The 20,000-nt window shown below is 46.6% G+C and overlaps 3 protein-coding genes across 4 annotated transcripts in view; 1 reads left to right on the top strand and 2 right to left on the bottom strand.

Moving 5' to 3' along the window:
- The window catches only part of plekho1b (pleckstrin homology domain containing, family O member 1b), a 14,361-nt gene extending 7,962 nt beyond the window's left edge, over positions 1-6,399 (bottom strand). The window contains 3 exon segments of the mRNA XM_059339964.1: positions 33-173; positions 4,968-5,117; positions 6,138-6,399. Of these exon segments, the coding sequence (XP_059195947.1) occupies positions 33-173; positions 4,968-5,117; positions 6,138-6,164 (318 nt within the window). The 5' untranslated portion in view covers positions 6,165-6,399.
- A 1,637-nt stretch (positions 6,400-8,036) lies between these two features.
- On the bottom strand, positions 8,037-13,996 carry si:dkey-23o4.6 (retinol dehydrogenase 12). 2 transcript variants are annotated; one of them, XM_059339966.1, is made up of 8 exons: positions 13,861-13,996; positions 12,747-12,925; positions 11,693-11,827; positions 10,998-11,189; positions 9,826-9,987; positions 9,597-9,716; positions 8,485-8,689; positions 8,037-8,403 (listed from the first exon to the last, which is right to left on the bottom strand). In XM_059339966.1, exons 2-8 carry the CDS (start codon positions 12,907-12,909, stop codon positions 8,298-8,300), a joined length of 1,083 nt encoding a protein of 360 aa, XP_059195949.1. In that variant the 5' UTR covers positions 12,910-12,925; positions 13,861-13,996; the 3' UTR covers positions 8,037-8,297. The 2 variants fall into 2 exon arrangements, with proteins under 2 accessions (XP_059195949.1, XP_059195948.1); XM_059339965.1 differs by lacking the exon at positions 13,861-13,996 and having other exon boundaries at positions 12,747-13,073.
- A 109-nt stretch (positions 13,997-14,105) lies between these two features.
- Positions 14,106-20,000, top strand: part of pogzb (pogo transposable element derived with ZNF domain b) — a 16,741-nt gene continuing 10,846 nt past the window's right edge. The window contains exons 1-12 of the mRNA XM_059339938.1: positions 14,106-14,223; positions 15,204-15,313; positions 15,591-15,653; positions 16,565-16,788; positions 17,254-17,326; positions 17,411-17,563; positions 17,642-17,755; positions 17,845-18,049; positions 18,313-18,458; positions 18,620-18,720; positions 18,797-18,943; positions 19,436-19,731. Of these exons, the coding sequence (XP_059195921.1) occupies positions 15,208-15,313; positions 15,591-15,653; positions 16,565-16,788; positions 17,254-17,326; positions 17,411-17,563; positions 17,642-17,755; positions 17,845-18,049; positions 18,313-18,458; positions 18,620-18,720; positions 18,797-18,943; positions 19,436-19,731 (1,628 nt within the window). The 5' untranslated portion in view covers positions 14,106-14,223; positions 15,204-15,207. The remainder of the gene's footprint in view (positions 14,224-15,203; positions 15,314-15,590; positions 15,654-16,564; positions 16,789-17,253; positions 17,327-17,410; positions 17,564-17,641; positions 17,756-17,844; positions 18,050-18,312; positions 18,459-18,619; positions 18,721-18,796; positions 18,944-19,435; positions 19,732-20,000) is intronic.

Here is a 20,000-nt window from a genome sequence, read left to right as displayed (position 1 = left end):
GATGATAGATTATAGATTATAGATGGTAGTACCGTGTTCCCCGGCGTGCTGCAGCGCTGCAGTCTGAACCTGCTGTGGTTCTTCTTGCTGCGGCTCTTGTTCTTCCTGAGTTCCTCACAGCGCTCGTAGTCCGACAGGTCCAGAACCTCCTCAGCCCGGCCCAGGTCCTTCAGCTGCACACACACACACACACAGAGGTCAAAGGTCAAAGGTTTCTCTCAACAATCCAGTGAGAATCAGAACAACAAGGCTGATCATCTACCAGATACAACATGTTCCATTAGAACACACACTAGAGCTGGACCTAAAAGATTATCACCATAATTCAGAGTCATTTTGCGATAACGATATTCTTGACGATATTAAAAATATTGAAAAATATAAAGAAAATATTTTTTTTTGTCTGTATAAATAAACAAAAAACACAACAAAATATAAATCAATCATAAATCTAAGTGTAGAGTAAAGTTCAAACCTCAACATTTGCTAAATACAAAAAAAATAATACTCTTGACTCTTGAGTTTTAGCAAATAATAAAAATAACATCTAGGGGGGCCTAGCTTGTTTTAACTTGTTGTACGCCAGTTGCTAGCATGTTTATAGCTTGTTGTTAGCCAGTTGTTAGCATGTTTTTAGCTTGTTGTTAGCATGTTTATAGCTTGTTGTTAGCCAGTTGTTAGCATGTTTTTAGCTTGTTGTTAGCTTGTTTATAGCTTGACGTAAGCCAGTTGTTAGCATGTTTTTAGCTTGTTTATAGCTTGTTGTTAGCCAGTTGTAAGCATGTTTTTAGCTTGTTGTTAGCTTGTTTATAGCTTGTTGTTAGCATGTTTTTAGCTTGTTGTTAGCTTGTTTATAGCTTGTTATTAGCCAGTTGTTAGCATGTTTTAGCATGCCTCCCAGTGGAGATTTTTTTTAAATAAAAGCCCAAACTTGGAGTCTCTCTCACATTCTAATGCCACTATTCATCATATAGACTGATCTGAATCAGTGCATGTTTTAATAATTATTGTAAAGGAGAATAAAGGTTCTCGTATATTTTATTTAAGGCATCTTATTTTGACAGTCTTCTTGTAAATCCTGTGGTGGATTCAGGGACAGGAAGTAATAGTTGCTTTTTGTGATTAACACAACTTTAATTTTTTTTAGCACATGAGACTCTTCTTTAACCATAAAAAAATATAATATGGCTCACCCCTAACACACACACACACACACACACACACACACACACACACACACACACTCGTCCTGGTTTCTGCAGGTAACCTTCAGCTCGTTAGTCTCCGTGGAAACCGCATCCATTATTCAGCAGCTTTAAACTGAGACTTCCTGGGAGAGAGGCCCCGCCCACCACACACACACACACACACACACACGCTGATGATGTCACGGCCTGTCATCAGTGTTCAGTGACCTCTGACCTCTGCAGGTAAATGTAGAAACACCTGAAAACTGACACCTCGACTCTCCGATGATGTCATCAACTCTCCGATGATGTCATCAACTCTCTGATGATGTCATTGACTCAAAAACCTCAGGAAATTATCCAATATATATATACATATATATATATATATATATATATATATATATATATATATATATACGTATATATATATATATATATATATATGTATACACATATATATATATATATGTGTATACATATATATATACATATATATATATATATATATATAATACATACATTATTTTAATTATGAACAGCTGATTATTAATAACATGATGACATCACACCATAATGCTTCAGCTCAGAGACTCATGCTGGCTGGTTACATGGCCTTATTTAGACACACACACACACACACACACACACACACAGCTGTGGTTTGAGTCTCTGTTCTGCTTTTCAGTTTTTAGTTTTGACATTTTATCAATAAACAGGAACAGAATTTAAATTCTGTGTGTGTGTGTGTGTGTGTGTGTGTGTGTGTGTGTATGTGTGTGTGTGTGTGTGTGTGTGTGTGTGTGTGTGTGTGTGTGTGTGTATGTGTGTGTGTGTGCGTGTGTGTGTGTGTATGTGTGTGTGTGTGTGTGTGTGTGTGTGTGTGTGTGTGTGTGTGTGTGTGAAAAATAGACGTGTGAAAACAGATTTAAAATGTTCCAACATGTTTGACTGATGATCAGTCAGTTTGATTAATTAATTAGTTTATTAAAAATAAACATATAAAAACTGCTGAAGAAGGAAGAGAAACGCCAGAAATCATCAAACTGTCAGAGGAACTTTATTCTGAAGAATCTACAGCAGATGTGGTCAGAGAGTGTGTGTGTGTGTGTGTGTGTGTGTGTGTGTGTGTGTGTGTGTGTGTGTGTGGTTTCTATTCCTGGTGAAAGAGGAAGTGGAGCTGCTGACAGTTTGTCATGAACCAAAACCACAGAAGAAGAAGAAGAAGAAGACGAAAAAGAAGTCTGGAGCCAGACAGAGAGACGCCCTAATATGGTCGTAACGCTGTGAGTGTTGGAGCATCCTGTGATGTCAGAGGAGACGATCAGCTGACGGCTGATTTTAAACCAGAAACCTTTAATTCTACAACGTTATTTAGACGTTTTGATCCAAAGAGACGAACCAACGACAGTTAATAGAACACAAGCAGAGAGGAGGTCTGACTCTGTCTGTCTGTCTGTCTCTACCTGTCTGTCTGTCTCTACCTGTCTGACTCTGTCTGTCTGTCTGTCTCTACCTGTCTGTCTGTCTCTACCTGTCTGTCTGTCTCTACCTGTCTGTCTGTCTGTCTGTCTGTCTGTCTGTCTGTCTGTCTGTCTGTCTGTCTCTACCTGTCTGTCTCTACCTGTCTGTCTGTCTCTACCTGTCTGTCTGTCTGTCTGTCTGTCTGTCTGTCTGTCTGTCTCTACCTGTCTGTCTCTACCTGTCTGTCTGTCTCTACCGGTCTGTCTGTCTGTCTGTCTGTCTGTCTGTCTCTACCTGTCTGTCTGTCTCTACCTGTCTGTCTGTCTGTCTGTCTGTACCTGTCTGTCTCTACCTGTCTGTCTGTCTGTCTGTCTGTCTGTCTCTACCTGTCTGTCTGTCTGTCTGTCTGTCTGTCTCTACCTGTCTGTCTGTCTGTCTGTCTGTCTCTACCTGTCTGTCTCTCTACCTGTCTGTCTGTCTGTCTGTCTGATGGAGAGAGAGGTAAAATCAGTGTTTTGTGAATGGAGTCTGGTCTGAAGAAACAGCAGAAAGGAGATATTATAAATATCAGAACTTGCTAGCAACACGCTAACAACAAACTACAAACAAGATAAAAACATGCTAACAACTGGCTGAAAACAACCTAACAACAAGCTGGATAAAGGTTCTATGAGAACGTTCTGCAGCAGATAAAGGTTCTGACAGGACGTTCTGCAGCAGATAAAGGTTCTGACAGAACGTTCCGCAGCAGATCAAGGTACTATGAGGATGTTCTGCAGCAGATAAAGGTTCTATGAGGATGTTCTGCAGCAGATAAAGGTTCTGACAGGACGTTCTGCAGCAGATAAAGGTTCTATGAGGATGTTCTGCAGCAGATAAAGGTTCTGACAGGACGTTCTGCAGCAGATAAAGGTTCTGTGAGGATGTCCTGCAGCAGATAAAGGTTCTGTGAGGATGTTCTGCAGCAGATAAAGGTTTTGTGAGGATGTTCTGCAGCAGATAAAGGTTCTGACAGGACGTTCTGCAGCAGATAAAGGTTTTGTGAGGATGTTCTGCAGCAGATAAAGGTTCTGACAGGACGTTCTGCAGCAGATAAAGGTTCTGTGAGGATGTCCTGCAGCAGATAAAGGTTCTGTGAGGATGTTCTGCAGCAGATAAAGGTTTTGTGAGGATGTTCTGCAGCAGATAAAGGTTTTGTGAGGATGTCCTGCAGCAGATAAAGGTTCTGTGAGGATGTTCTGCAGCAGATAAAGGTTTTGTGAGGATGTTCTGCAGCAGATAAAGGTTCTGACAGGACGTTCTGCAGCAGATAAAGGTTCTATGAGGATGTTCTGCAGCAGATAAAGGTTCTGACAGGACGTTCTGCAGCAGATAAAGGTTCTGTGAGGATGTCCTGCAGCAGATAAAGGTTCTGTGAGGATGTTCTGCAGCAGATAAAGGTTTTGTGAGGATGTTCTGCAGCAGATAAAGGTTTTGTGAGGATGTTCTGCAGCAGATAAAGGTTCTGTGAGGATGTCCTGCAGCAGATAAAGGTTCTGTGAGGATGTCCTGCAGCAGATAAAGGTTCTGTGAGGATGTTCTGCAGCAGATAAAGGTTCTGTGAGGATGTCCTGCAGCAGATAAAGGTTCTGTGAGGATGTTCTGCAGCAGATAAAGGTTCTGACAGGACGTTCTGCAGCAGATAAAGGTTCTATGAGGATGTTCTGCAGCAGATAAAGGTTCTGACAGGACGTTCTGCAGCAGATAAAGGTTCTATGAGGATGTTCTGCAGAAGATAAAGGTTCTGACAGGACGTTCTGCAGCAGATAAAGGTTCTGTGAGGACGTTCCGCCCTGTGTGTGGTGCTGCAGTGAAACCGGAGCTCTCTGTGTGTCTGCAGCTCAGACTGAAACTCGACTCCTGCAGAACGACGCTGTAGAAAGTGGAGAAGAAACTTTCTGTTTCCAGTCAGAACCAAAACAACAACAGAACACCAGAAATACTACAGAGTTCTCACAGAGTTCTCACTGGTTCTCTGATTTCTCAGGAACTCAGAACGTCTGGAACCGTTCTGGTTAAATCAGCGTCGATGTCCCTTTAAATCCTTTACAGCCTGTTAACGAGCTTAACGAGCCCCGATGACATCACACCTGCCCCCGTCTCCATGACAACGCCGTCTCCGGGGCATCACCTGCGACACCTGGTTGCCGAGGCGATAATGAAGGCGTAACCGAGGCGATAATGAAGGCCCCGCCCCCTCCACTCACCTCCCTGTTACCATGGCGATAATGAAGGCGTTACCGTGGCGATAATGAAGGCCCCGCCCCCTTCACTCACCTCCTTCTCACAGATGAACAGCTGATCGGCCCTCAGAACCACGAAGCGGTTCTTCCAGATCTCCCTGAAGATCCCTTTCCCGCAGAACTTCCGGATCCAGCCGACCTTCTCGGGCTGGACGTGCTGCGGCGCCGCCGCGTCCACCGGACCCTGGACAGGAAACAGGAAACAGGAAACAGGAAGCTGTCAGAGCGACTTCTTCTCTAGTCGTCACCTCGTTGAAAATAAAGTTTAAAACGTAAAAGAAAAGATGAATTTAGCTTCTGACAGAAACAGTGTGACATCATCACACAACAATAAATATAATAAAGAATTAAATATTATTAGAAATAATAAATTATAGTCGAGTCGTTTGAGTCGTTTTCTAAGATTTCAAGTTCTGCTTTTTCTTCTTTCTGGTTTTCTTTCAGTTTTAAAAACTGTTCTGAACAGAAACTGACACAAGCTTCTAAAATAAAACTAAATGAATTAATATGTCATCAGATGCACCAAAATATGAAAAATAAACAAGAGAAGAGAAGGTTTATTGGTCAACAACAAACATAAATATAGAAAACAGCATAAAGAATATCAAGAATAAGAGATATAAAAAATTATCAAATATAAAAATATTTATTTAGCTACCGTTTTAATAATTCCTTTTTATTTACTTATGTATTTAATGATATTAATGGATTTTAAATGTTATTTATGTATATTTATGTTACCTTTTCACATTTCTGTCATTCAAACTGTTTCACATTTCATTCATTTATAATCTCTAATTTATTTTTTATATTTCCGGTGCATTTATTATCATATTTATTTATTTATGAAGTCATAATTTCTTTATTTGCAGCTTTATTAAATGTTTATAATATTAATATTTGTGATGTGTCTGCTGAACGTTTCCGCTTTAACTTGAAAGTGAAATAAAAACAAGTTTTTAACTTTTTATTTTTTTTAGCTTTAAATCCTTTAAAACATCTCCAGGGCTCTTATTGTGGAAGCCGGAAGTGAGTGTTCAGCAGCTAACGGCCTCTGATTCCTTCAAAATAAAGGCTTCAACTAATCCCGGAGGCTTTTGTTCCTCGAGCTCCGGTTTACCGGATCTAACGGTCCGCCGCCGGTCCCCGGTCCCGGCTCGGTCCCGGCTCCGACCCGGTTCAGACCCGGTTCAGACCCACTCACCCGCTTCCCGGAGCTGTTCTTCTTCATGCTGCCGGACTCTCCGCTCCGGTGGGTGACTCCGGGACCCTCAGACACTCAGACCGGGAGGACAGAGCACCAAAAGCGGCTTAAACACCCGAAGAAGTCCCGCAGGAGGACCGGAGCCTCCGCCTCGCTCCGCCGCTCCGCAGCGTCTGGTCCTCGGCTTGTCTCCGCTGCTCGCCCCGCTGATCTGCTGCTGCTGCTGCCGGGCTCCGCTGCGCTCTGAGCGGCCAGGACCCGCTGGAGGCTCGGTGTCCGGTTACTCCTCCTCCTCTCCTCCTCTCCTCCTCCTCCTCCTCCTCCTCCGGACTCCTGCTGGCTCAGCGGCTCCTCGGCAGACCAGCAGCGCCTCCTGCCGGCTGAGACCCATAAATACTTTATTCCAGGTCAAAATAAACTGTAGACCATAGATATCTATGGTCTACCATAGATATCTATGGTCTACCATAGATATCTATGGTAGAGTTAGCGTTGACTAGACTCTCTGAGCTGCGTTGCCTCAACTGTAAGTTGGTGTTCTAGTCTCTGATCTAGTCTCTGATCTAGTCTCTGATCTAGTCTCTGATCTAGTCTCTGTTCTAGTCTCTGTTCTAGTCTCTGATCTAGTCTCTGTTCTAGTCTCTGATCTAGTCTCTGATCTAGTCTCTGTTCTAGTCTCTGATCTAGTCTCTGTTCTAGTCTCTGATCTAGTCTCTGATCTAGTCTCTGATCTAGTCTCTGTTCTAGTCTCTGTTCTAGTCTCTGATCTAGTCTCTGATCTAGTCTCTGTTCTAGTCTCTGTTCTAGTCTCTGATCTAGTCTCTGGTCCTCGGATCACATCTGGATCAGTGTAATCCGGTTCACAGATGTTTCCGTGACGACCTGATCTGGAGTCAGTTTCACTCTGAGCTCAGATCAACAAACTGGGTCACACACACACTCACACACACACACACACACACACACACTCACACACTCACACACACACTCACACACACTCACACTCACACACACACACACACACACACACTCTCACACACACTCACACACTCACACACACACACACACACACACACACACACAGCTGATCTGAGGATTATCTGGTTTACATATTAATACGACACAATAAACAAAAAAACTGCTGAAAACAGGATCCAGTCTGACGCTGCACAACAACAACACAACAACAACAACAACAACACACAACAAAGACACAATAACACAGAAACAAACAGAATCTGTTCAGTGAAAAATAAATAAATAAACAGATAAATAATAACAACGCTTTCTGTTATTATGAAGATTAATATTTATTCACAATGTTTTATTATATTTTGGCATGTTTATATATTTGATGTTTAGTTTTTCAGGATTTTGTTTGTTTATTTTTTCTGATTATTTGTGTTTGTTTTTGTCATATATTTTTAGTTGTATTTTTCTAAATTGTGTCATCTGAGATTTATTTATTTTTTGTTATTGTTTGTTTTGTAAAAATATATTTAATTTAAAAATGAATAATAAAAATAAATAATGCATAATTTAAACATGTAATATGAAACATCAGAGAAACAATCTGCACTTTTGTGTTTTATTTAAAATATAAAATAAAACTGTGACCAGTTTTTTAATCATTTATTATAGAAAAACATCCATCAAACCTTCAGCTCACATTGTATATATTATATAAAATATTATTATTAAAGAACCAGAGACTTTATATTATATATAATATTATTATTAAAGAACCAGAGACTTTATATTATATATAATATTATTATTAAAGAATCAGAGACTTTATATTATATATAATATTATTATTAAAGAACCAGAGACTTTATATTATATATAATATTATTATTAAAGAACCAGAGACTTTATATTATATATAATATTATTAAAGAATCAGAGACTTTATATGAAACACAAATCAAAACTTTATTCAGAAAAACATCCAGTCAGCATCATCACACATGAAACCTTTCAAAATAAAACATCTGCTTCAAAATAAAACATCTGATGGATTCAAATTGTTTTTTATTTGATTTAAATCATAAACAAACAAACAGACAAACAAACAAACAAACAACAGACAGACAGGTTAGAGACAGACAGACAGACAGACAGACAGACAGGGCGGGGTCAGAGGTCAGAGGTCGTCATTCAGTTTGAGTCCTTTAATCCGACCAATCGGGCGCTCTCGTCCCAGAGGCGTCTGGCGGCGTCGTCGTCCCGCCCCTCAGGAGCCGCTTCCTGCTCCACGCAGTCACTGAGGACCCACAGACACACTGGTTATTGTGACTTATGAGGACACGGGGCTGCTGTTAGACCAGGTGAGGGTCCTGCGTACCTGAAGTAGCGTCCCGACCTGTCCTCCAGTCCCGGCGCCACGCTGCAGTGGACGCTGGTGTGGCTGCCCTGCCGCGGCGTCTTCATCAGCAGCAGCGACGGCAGACTGAGGACCGCCCCGAGGAACGGGAACCAGCTGGACACGTGGCGGCCCAGCTCGGTCCGGATCACCCCGGGGTGGAGGCAGAACGCTGACACGCCACTACCTGGAGAGACAGACAGGTCAGAGAGACAGACAGGTTAGAGACAGACAGGTCAGAGAGACAGACAGGTAGGTCAGAGAGACAGACAGGTTAGAGACAGACAGGTCAGAGAGACAGACAGGTAGAGAGACAGACAGGTCAGAGAGACAGACAGGTTAGAGACAGACAGGTCAGAGAGACAGACAGGTAGGTCAGAGAGACAGACAGGTTAGAGACAGACAGGTAGAGAGACAGACAGGTTAGAGACAGACAGGTCAGAGAGACAGACAGGTGAGACACCACTACCTGAGGAGACGACGGGGTCATAATGTCTCTAAAAGTTCTCAACATTAACAGAAACATCACCATGGTGATCTCTAACGGCTCCGCCCCCTTCTGTGTGGGAGGCGTGACATCGTTCACTGGCCCCGCCCACCCAGAAGTCATCTTTAATTGGCCGTTCACAAAGCTCCTCCCCCGAACGTTCCTCGTCCAGTCCTACCGTAGCAACCGTTACTAAGAGAAGAAGGTCCGTCAAGCTTTGAGCTCTGAGCAACAAGGTGAACCGGTCTGACACCAGCTCCCTCAGTGAGGAGATCCACATCTGATAAAACCAGGAGCTGCTGGATGTGGATCAGACAGGAAGGGATCCATCTTCATATCTCAGAGATCACCAGACTCACAAATATCTGCTCCAAGCTAAGCTACTAGCTAACATGAGCTAACGATCAACGGTCAATCTGCTGTTTTTTCATAAATATTGTGTAAACTTTTTCAGACGTCTTCCAGAAAGTTTATCAGCTGGGTTTCAATTTGGTTTGTAAAACAGAACAGTCAGACAGGTTTCTGGTGTTTGTGGGGACCTGCATGTGTGCCTGTGTAGAGTGTTTGTGGGGACCTGTGAGTGTTTCTGTGTAGTGTGTGTGGGGACCTGTGTGGCGTCGGGCCAGCTCTCTGGTGAACAGGACGTTGGCCAGTTTGCTCTGTCTGTAGCTCTCCAGAGGACTGTAGGCCCGCCGGCTGAAGAACAGGTCCTCAAAGTCCACACGACCTGGACACAACAGGAGACACATCAGAGGTCACGGGGTCAGAGGTCACGGGGTCAGAGGTCACGGGGTCAGAGGTCATGGGGTCAGAGGTCATGGGGTCAGAGGTCGTACCCCCGCGGTGGGCGATGGAGGACACGGTGACCACGCGGCTGGGGGCGGAGCTCTTCAGCCTCGGCAGCAGCAGGTTGGTCAACAGGAAGTGACCGAGATGATTGACAGCCAGCTGAGTCTCAAAACCGTCTTCAGTCAGCCAGAGAGGACACATCATCACCCCTAGAGACAGACAGGTAGACAGACAGGTCAGAGACAGACAGGTAGACAGACAGACAGACAGACAGGACACATCATCACCCCTAGAGACAGACAGGTAGACAGACAGGTCAGAGACAGACAGGTAGACAGACAGGTAGACAGACAGGTCAGAGACAGGTCAGAGACAGGTCAGAAACAGACAGGTCAGAAACAGACAGGTAGACAGACAGACAGGACACATAATCACCCCTAGAGTCAGACAGGTAGACAGACAGGTCAGAGACAGACAGGTAGAGACAGGTAGACAGACAGGTAGACAGACAGGTCAGAGACAGGTCAGAGACAGACAGGTAGACAGACAGACAGACAGGACACATAATCACCCCTAGAGTCAGACAGGTAGACAGACAGGTCAGAGACAGACAGGTAGAGACAGGTAGACAGACAGGTCAGAGACAGACAGGTAGACAGACAGACAGACAGACAGACAGACAGGACACATCATCACCCCTAGAGACAGACAGGTAGACAGACAGGTCAGAGACAGGTCAGAAACAGACAGGTAGAGACAGGTAGACAGACAGGTCAGAGACAGACAGGTAGACAGACAGACAGACAGACAGACAGACAGACAGGACACATCATCACCCCTAGAGTCAGACAGGTAGACAGACAGACAGACAGACAGACAGACAGACAGGACACATCATCACCCCTAGAGTCAGACAGGTAGACAGACAGGTCAGAGACAGACAGGTAGAGACAGGTAGACAGACAGGTAGACAGACAGGTCAGAGACAGGTCAGAGACAGACAGGTAGAGACAGGTAGACAGACAGGTCAGAGACAGGTCAGAAACAGACAGGTAGACAGACAGACAGGTAGACAGACAGACAGACAGACAGGACACATCATCACCCCTAGAGTCAGACAGGTAGACAGACAGGTCAGAGACAGACAGGTAGAGACAGGTAGACAGACAGGTCAGAGACAGACAGGTAGAGACAGGTAGACAGACAGACAGACAGGTACCTGCGTTGTTGACAAGGATGTCCAGTCTGTCCTCTGAGTCCAGGAAGTCTCTGGCGAAGGTCCTGACGGAGTAGAGGGACGACAGGTCCAGGTGTCTGATCACCACGTTACCGTTTCCTGTCGACTGCCGGATCTCCTCCGCCGCTGTCTCCGCCCGGCTCAGGTCCCTGCACGCCATCACCACCCGGGCCCCTGCAGCGAATCAAACACACCTCACCACCAGACCAACGAATCAAACACACCTCACCACCAGACCAACGAATCAAACACACCTCACCACCAGACCAACGAATCAAACACACCTCACCACCAGACCAACGAATCAAACACACCTCACCACCAGACCAACGAATCAAACACACCCCTCCCCCCGGGCTGCTGTGGTGAGTGAATCAAACACACCCCTTGTTGTGTCACAGGAAGTATTAATCTGATAATCGGCTCAGGTGTTTCAGCGTCTTTGAGATTTACTGAATGATACGGTGACCTCTGACCCCTGGTGATGTCATCATGCTGCCAAAGTGTGTGTGTGTGTGTGTGTGTGTGTGTAAATGAAGCATGTGATCTTAAATCAACAGTTTTTTAAATTAAGTTTGGTTGATGAAACTAATGAAAAGAAACAAAAATAGATAAATCTTAGCGTGTATAACCCCGCCCCCTATAGTAACCCCGCCCCTGTTAGTGACTCCGCCCACCTCGGCGTGCCAGCTCCCTGCTCGTCTCTTTGCCGATGCCGGTGTTTGCTCCGGTGATCAGAACCGTTTTACCGTCCAGACGAGTCGAGCAGCGACAAACTCCACCAGAGATCCACCTACGGAGCACCGCCACACCTACAGACAGACAGACAGATAGAGACAGACAGACAGACAGACAGACAGTGATCATTGATTATGAATCAGAGGAGCATCATGGTACTTATGGTACTGCATTTATATAGCGCTTTTGTCACAGTCTGCCCCTCCTCTGCCTGCTCCAGCTTCCCACCTGGTGGTGGCTCCGCCCCCCTAATCACACACCTGTGTCTCATCACCTCATTGACTGTTTTTAAACCCTTTGTGTCCCCAGAGCCAGACTGTTAGTGTACCATGTGTCCTACTCTCCAGCGTCTTCCTAGTGTGCATTTTGGTTTTGACCCTTGCCTGTTTTTGGACTCTGCCTTGCCCCCCTTTGGATTGTTTGTCTGCCTTGCCCCCCTTTGGATTGTTTGTCTGCCTTGCCCCCCTTTGGATTGTTTGTCTGCCTTGCCCCCCTTTGGATTGTTTGTCTGCCTTGCCCCCCTTTGGATTGTTTGTCTGCCTTGCCTCCCTTTGGATTGTTTGCCTGCCTTGCCCCCCTTTGGATTGTTTGCCTGCCTTGCCTGACTGAACTCCCGTGTACCTTTGCCTGTGATTAAAGACTGGTTACCTCCTGGTTCTGCCTCCGAGTGCTGCATTTGAGTCCTGTATCCATAGGGTGTAACAGCTTTTAACCTAAGTGCTTTACACTACACACTCATTCACCCGTTCACACACACATTCATACTGGTGGCAGAGGCTGAACGCTGCCACCTGCCACCAGCAGGAATTCATTCACACACTGATGAACGCAGCATCGGAGCAATCTGGGGTTCAGTATCTTGCTCAAGGATACTTGGACATGTAGGCTGCCATGGTCGGGGATCGAACCACCAACCCTCCGATCTCTGGGCATCATCACAGATCAGAGTGAGTCATTGATCAGTTATTGATTATGAATGGTAAAGAGTCTTACAGATGAGAGTGAGTCCCAGCAGAGCTCCTCCCCACAGCAGCGGCCCCCGGCCCTCCTCCACAGCCGGGGCCTCCGGGTCGGAGCGTCCAGGCCACGGCAGCACCAGGAACCCTCCAGGAGCCTCAGGAGAACCAGCAGAACCAGAAGAACCAGCAGACCTCATCCTGCAGCCAGAGGGACTGAGAGAGAGAGACGGAGGGACCGGAGGATTAACAGATTACTGCAGATTATCTGACCAGAGCTGCTCTCAGATCAGCTCACACCACTCCTGCTGCACATTAGACATCAGCACACACACATTTGTTATTATATGTGTTTATATATATATATATATATATATATATATTAGTGTTTTATATATATATTAGTGTTTCATATGTGTGTGTGTGTTTTGATTATATGTGTTTTATTAAATATATATATATAATATATATGTTATAATATATGCGTTACTTGTATGTATGTGTAAACATGTATGTATACACATACATACATTATTTAAAAATAGATCAATTAATGTAGTTAAAAATAGTTACAAAAATAGAATACTAAAATAGATAAATACATGAAACAGAAAAAAATGCAAATACTGGTATACTATAGGTATACTTAAATAATTTAAACATAAACAAATCAATAAAAGGGAAAAATTCAAGAAAAATGTCAATCAATTAATACAAATTTTTAAAAAGAAGAAAATTATCAATTTATTTCACACGTTATTATGCCGACTGATGCTGATGATTTTTTTATTATACCTGCTGCCTTATTTTATGCTGTGTGTTATATTTCTATATTATTGCATGTTTTAGATTTTTTATTTATTTTAGTTTTTGTCCAACATGGTGACCGGAAGTATCCAGATAGTAAAGTAAAAGTACTTCAGCCCTTCAGAGTAAAAGTTACATTCCTGCTTTTTCTGTGTGTTTTATTATTATTATGAAGTTGAATTAAATGTTTTCTAATCAAATTCTTAAACGTTTGATAATCTTCTGATAAATAACTCCAACATAATTACTTATTAATAATCAGTTATTATTTAAAAACATAAATCGTTTGTGACTTTTTTAATATTTTGAAATGTTGTCATTTCCGGCTCGGCGGCTGACGTCACCGTGTAGCTCCGCCCCGCCACAACAACAGAACCAAGATGGCGTCCCTCCGCGCCGCCGCGCTGCTTCCTGCCCTTCTGCTGTGTTGTTGTTGTGTTTGTTAGTGTTGTTGTTGTTGTTGTTGTTTGTCGTTGTCCGGTCGGACCGGGTCCCGGTACCGGAGCCGCCCCGCCGCGGCGCCGTTTAACCTCCGCAGCAAAACCCGCAGCCCGACGACCTGCAGCAGCCAATCACAGGCCGCGCTGCCTGGGCGGGAAGTGACGTAGGGCCAATCCGCAGCCGCGGCAGGCGGAAGACCCGCCCCCCACGGTGCTGAACCGGAGCGCGCCTGAAGAACCGGGAGAACCGGAGCGCGCCTGCAGCAGGTAAGACCCGCACGGCCCGGTCCGGTCCGGTCCGGTCCGACTCGGCTCGGCTCGGCTCGACTCGACTCGGTCCGTCAGGAGCGTGTAGTGTCGGAGCGCTCGGCGCGGCGGGACGGCGCGGTGCGGCGCGTGTCTACCGCGGCGTGTGTCTACCGCGCGGCGGCGGACTGGACCGGGTCTCCGGAACCGGGTCCGGGTTGCCTCACATGGACTCGAGCTCAGCTCGGACCGGTTCAACTGAACCGGGCACTGTGTCTGGACCCGCCCGGGACGAAGGTTCCGCTCCGCCGGGACCCGAACTGCTGCTGCGGCAGAACAACACAAAGCCCGGGAAGCCGCGCCGCGCAGTGCCGCGCCGCGCCCCCTGCCGGCGCGGTGCGGCACTGCACCCACCGCCTGTTTACATTATATTTATTTAATTTATCCATTTATTTATAATAATATCAATAACTGTTCACTGCTGCATTATTTAACATTTATTATATTTATTCAAATTATTAACTTATTTAAAATAACCCTCCTGGGCTCCTTTTCACCCCAAATAATTTTCATCAGACCATTAATATTATTAATAAAGGTTTAGTAATAATAATAAGTCTTAATAAAGGTTCACGTTAATAGAATTACTTGAATTTTCAGCACATGTCCCTCTGCATTTTTTTAAATTATTTTTTATTTTTTTTAGCTTTTTCTCTTCTCCAAGTCCTGGAAAACTCTGTAATTTTCCCTTTAAAAGCCTTAAAGCCTGTTAGTTGTTGTTTTAAACAGCTGGTTTATTTATTTATTTCTCCGTCTTGTTTTCAGACTCTGGAATATAAACATTCATGAAAAGTTTTGATATTTTGTCCTTGGAAAAAAAAAGTCCAATTGATGCTCCTGAATAACGTGTAAATATGTTAATGATGATGATGATGGTGATGATGATGGTGATGGTGAAGGTCAGAGGTCACGCCGCTGACTGTCCCTCTTGGTTTCCGTAGCAACATGGAAACAGAGCTGTTTATGGAGTGTGAGGAGGAGGAGCTGGAGCCATGGCAACAGGTGGACGACAGCGTGGAGGAAGACGAGCTGGAGGACTACTGTCAGCCAGGTACACACACACACACACACACACACACACACACACACACACACACACACACTACTGTCAGCCAGGTACACACACACACACATGTTGTGTTCCTGGTCAAAGTGAATCTTTTGTGTGTTTGTTTTTCATGTTTTTCAGACGAGCTGTTTGTTAATTTTAAAAGAAGACAACAGAATACAAAGTTAAATATGAAATGACACATTTAACGTGTGTGTGTCTGTCTGTCTGTGTGTGTGTGTGTGTGTGTATGTGTGTGTGTGTGTGTGTGTTTCTCCAGTGGAGGATTCTCTGTCTCCTCTTCCCGCCACTGAGACTCCGCCCCCCGCCACACCTCCGACAGGTATCAGAGGGAGTGTGTGTGAGTCATTCAGTCATTCATTCAGTCATTCATTCATTTATTCATGAGGGCCACGGGGCACTGGCCCCTACAGCAGTAGTGCGGTTTGATCGGGATCGGTGTGATTACTTTCCTCTACAGAATACGGAAACTGCTCAAAGTTTATCATAGAAGTCAATGGGACGACCGAAAAAAAATGAGGGAAAAAGAACAATAATTGGAGATTTTTAAACGTCTACTTCTCCAGCATAATTTCACCTAGAGACTCCATTTAAACTTTAAACAGTAGACACAAGTCTTGTGTATCGGTGTATTAATCCACGTTTCGATAGGTCATATAGTTTTTTATCAATCCCTGTTCAATGACCATGATCATTTTTGGAGAAATTCTGAGATTATAATGGGTGTGTATTGCACGGAATGTTCGTGTCACAGTGTGTGACATCATCGCCAGAGTGTAGAGGGAGAGAAGAAACTGTCAAAAAATAAATTTGTAAACTGCGCTCCAGGCCGCAAATTCCACTCTACAGAAATAATTTATACATAGAAACGTAGGAAAATTAGTCTTCTCCCTCACAATCCTCTGGTAAAGCTGTCAGAGTTATAGTTTGGGCGTAGGACGCACAGATGATCCACCAACACCACCAACAGCCTCATTGGCTCCCATATTAAAAACGCAGGAAGATTTCTGTAGAAAAGTTTATTTAACGGAGGACAGAGAGGAGGACAGAGAGGAGGACAGAGAGGAGGACAGAGAGGAGGACAGAGAGGAGGACAGACAGGAGGACAGAGAGGAGGACAGACAGGAGGAGGAGTTCTGGGAGGGAACAGCAGCAGGAAAGTTTAAAGTGTCCTCCTAAAGGAGGAGAGGGCGTCTGCCTGTTCTGGTGTTGACTCTGTCTCCGTGTCCTCAGTGTCTCCTCTGGTGCAGCTCGTCTCCTCACTGGGACCTCCTGCTCCTCCTCCTCCTCCTCCTGCTGCTGCTCCTGCTCCTCTCTCCGCCTCCTCGCCGGTTGTAGCTCCGCCCCTGATGGCGCAGGCCTCGCAGCTTTTCCTGACGCAGACGGCAGGCGGAACCTTCCTGCTGCCGGCGGCACCGGGAACCCGCCACGGCTCGCCCATCCTCCTCACCACACAGGTACAGAACCTCACAGGTACAGAACCACACAGGTACAGAACCACTCAGGTACAGAACCTCACAGGTACAGAACCACACAGGTACAGAACCACACAGGTACAGAACCACACAGGTACAGAACCACTCAGGTACAGAACCACACTGGTATAGAACCTCACAGGTACAGAACCACACAGGTACAGAACCTCACAGGTATAGAACCACACTGCTATAGAACCACACTGGTATAGAACCAAACTGGTATAGAACCACACAGGGACAGAATTACACAGACTGTACTGGTCTAGACTGTTCTGGTCTAGACTGTTCTGGTCCAGACTGTTCTGGTCCAGACTGTCCTGGTCCAGACTGTTCTGGTCCAGACTGTCCTGGTCCAGACTGTTCTGGTCTAGACTGTTCTGGTCCAGACTGTTCTGGTCCAGACTGTCCTGGTCCAGACTGGACTGATGATGTCATGTGTTGCAGGGTTTCCGTGGTGGTCCTCTGCTGCTGAACCTTCAGCCGGGTCAGACGGTGCAGCCGCTGACGTTGATCCAGTGTAGGTTCCCCGCCGCCACACGCTCCTCACACACGCCATCTGATTATCCATCTGACCGCCACTTCCTGTCTCCTGTCCCCGCAGCGCCATCGTTGGGTCAGCTGGTGCGTCCCAGCGTGGGCGTGTCCCCGGTGCTCCCTCAGACCGGACCAGGCCCCGCCTCCTCCAGAGGCTCCACCTTCACCGCCATGCAGCTGCCCGCCGGGCTGACCATCCGCAGCAGCACGCCGGGACCCGGTCCGTCACCCCCTCCAATCACGCCGATCGATCGATCGACGTGTTGATTAATAATCGATCCGTCTTGTTTTGTTTCAGTGAACCTCCAGATGACCCAGGTGGGCGGAGTCAGCTCCCTGAAGCTGGCGGGTTCCCCTGCCCTGCCCTCGGGCTCGGCCAATGGCGTGGCCAGGATCACGACATTCAACAGCGGTACTAATAACTGACACGTTACCTGTAGCTCCGCCTCCTCCCTGGTTAATGCTCTCCATGACTCTTTGTGTTTGTGTCACCTGGTGTAGCAGGCCACGCCCCCTCTGTGGTCACCACCTGCAGCGTGACCTCGGCCCCGCCCCCCGACCCCACCAGGGTGGTGATGAGCGTGGAGGAGTTCTACTACGGGACGTTCGAGGGCGACCTGAGTCTGAGGAAACCTCAACCGCTCGGCATCAAAACCACCAGCTTCACCTGCCAGATCTGCACACGGCCCGCAGACAACAACCTGAGGTGAGTCAACCAGCACCTGGACTCACCTGAGCACATCTGGACTCACCTGAACACTCCTGGACTCACATGGACTGAACTGGACTCACCTGAACACACACCTGCACTCAACTGAACACACACCTGAGCTTACCTGGACTCCCTGAACTCACCTGAACACATCTGGACTCACCTGAACTCACCTGGACTCACCTGAACACTTCTGAAGTAGTCTGTATTTTCGTGTGTGTGTGTGTGTGTGTGTGTGTGTGTGTGTGTGTGTGCAGGTTTATGCAGCACATGCTCCAGCACTCAGAGCTGATTGGACGAGGAGGGCCTGGTGACTGCTGCAAGTACTGTTACCGTCAGTTCTCGTCTCCGGCTCAACTACAGAGCCACCACCACCAGGTCCACGGCCCCGCCCCCTGCTCCAGTAAGACACACACACCTGAACACACACACACTTGGACACACACACCTGGACGCACTCACTTGGACACACACACACCTGAACACACAAACACCTCAACACACACCTAGCCTGTCTCACCTGTCTCTCCTGTCACACCTGTCTCTCTGTCTCACCTGTCCCAGGTATGTGTCGTATCTGTGAGTGGGCATTTGAGAACGAGCCGGCCTTCCTGAACCACATGAAGTCAAACCACAAACCAGGAGAGATGCCGTACGTCTGCCAGGTGAGTCTGACCTCTGACCTCTGACCTCAGTCACCTGTCTGTCCTCGGGCCTCTCTGACTCAGGTGTGACCCCCAGGTGTGTTCGTACCGCTCGTCCTTCTACTCAGACGTCCTGCAGCACTTCTCCAGCTTCCACAGAGACTCGCGCTTCCTCATGTGTGTGTTCTGCCTGAAGGTGACCAGGAACCCTGTTAGCTACCAGCAGCACCTGCTGAAACACCAGGTAACACACACACACACACACACAGAAACACACACACACACACACACACACACACACACACACACACACACACACACACACACACATACACACAGGCTGTATCCCAGGAAGAATCACACCAACGAAGGATCATACCAAAAAAGGGTCCCACCAAGGAAGAATCCTACCAAGGGAGAATCCTACCAAGAAAGGGTCCCACCAAGGAAGAATCCCACCAAGAAAGGGTCCCACCAAGGAAGAATCCCACCAAGAAAGGGTCCCACCAAGAAAGGGTCCCACCAAGGAAGGATCCTTGACATTGGGATAGAGCCACTCTGTGTTGTACATGTTGCTGCTTCTCAACAATTCTTGATTCTCTGAGTTTTCTGAGATGAGGTCAAACAGGTCTAAACTGTCTCTCTGTCTCTCTGTCTCTGTCCCCCTGTCTGTCTGTCTGTCCCTCTCTCTGTCCCTGTCTGTCTCTCTGTCTGTCTCCCTGTCTGTGTGTCTCAGGTGAACCAGGCGTTCCACTGTAACAGGTGTCGTCTCCAGTTCGTCTTCCTGAAGGACAAGATGCAGCACAAGCTGGAGAACCACCGCAGCTTCCGGCGGCCCGCCCAGCTGGAGGGCCTGCCGCCGGGGTCAAAGGTCACCATCAGGACCTACGGCAAGATCAGGCCTCTGACATCATCACGGCAGAGCCCCGCCCCCCTCATCCAGCCAATCAACATCAAGATGGAAAGGAGCCCCCCCCACTCCAAGTCCCCCCGCTCCCCCAACAAGAAACCAGCCGGACGCAGAGTCCACAGGTGAGACAGACAGAGTCCACAGGTGAGACAGACAGAGTCCAGAGGATAGACAGAGTCCACAGGTGAGACAGACAGAGTCCACAGGTGAGACAGACAGAGTCCACAGGTGAGACAGTCCACAGGTAAGACAGACAGAGTCCACAGGTGAGTCAGGTCCACAGGTGAGACAGACAGAGTCCACAGGTGAGACAGTCCCCAGGTGAGACAGACAGAGTCCACAGGTGAGACAGTCCCCAGGTGAGACAGACAGAGTCCCCAGGTGAGACAGA

The sequence above is a fragment of the Centropristis striata genome, chromosome 8 (assembly GCF_030273125.1).
Source record: "Centropristis striata isolate RG_2023a ecotype Rhode Island chromosome 8, C.striata_1.0, whole genome shotgun sequence".
Lineage (NCBI taxonomy): Eukaryota > Metazoa > Chordata > Actinopteri > Perciformes > Serranidae > Centropristis > Centropristis striata.
This window is presented reverse-complemented; position numbering and strand designations above follow the sequence as displayed.

Coding starts and splice junctions, on each gene's coding strand:
- si:dkey-23o4.6 (XM_059339966.1), bottom strand. CDS start 12,909: ATGAGGTCTGCTGGTTCTTCTGGTTCTGCTGGTTCTCCTGAGGCTCCT. Junction 11,190..11,692: donor CAGGGAGCTGGCACGCCGAG/GTGGGCGGAGTC, acceptor GATTCGCTGCAG/GGGCCCGGGTGGTGATGGCG. Junction 8,690..9,596: donor GCTGGCCCGACGCCACACAG/GTCCCCACACAC, acceptor CTGTCTCTCCAG/GTAGTGGCGTGTCAGCGTTC.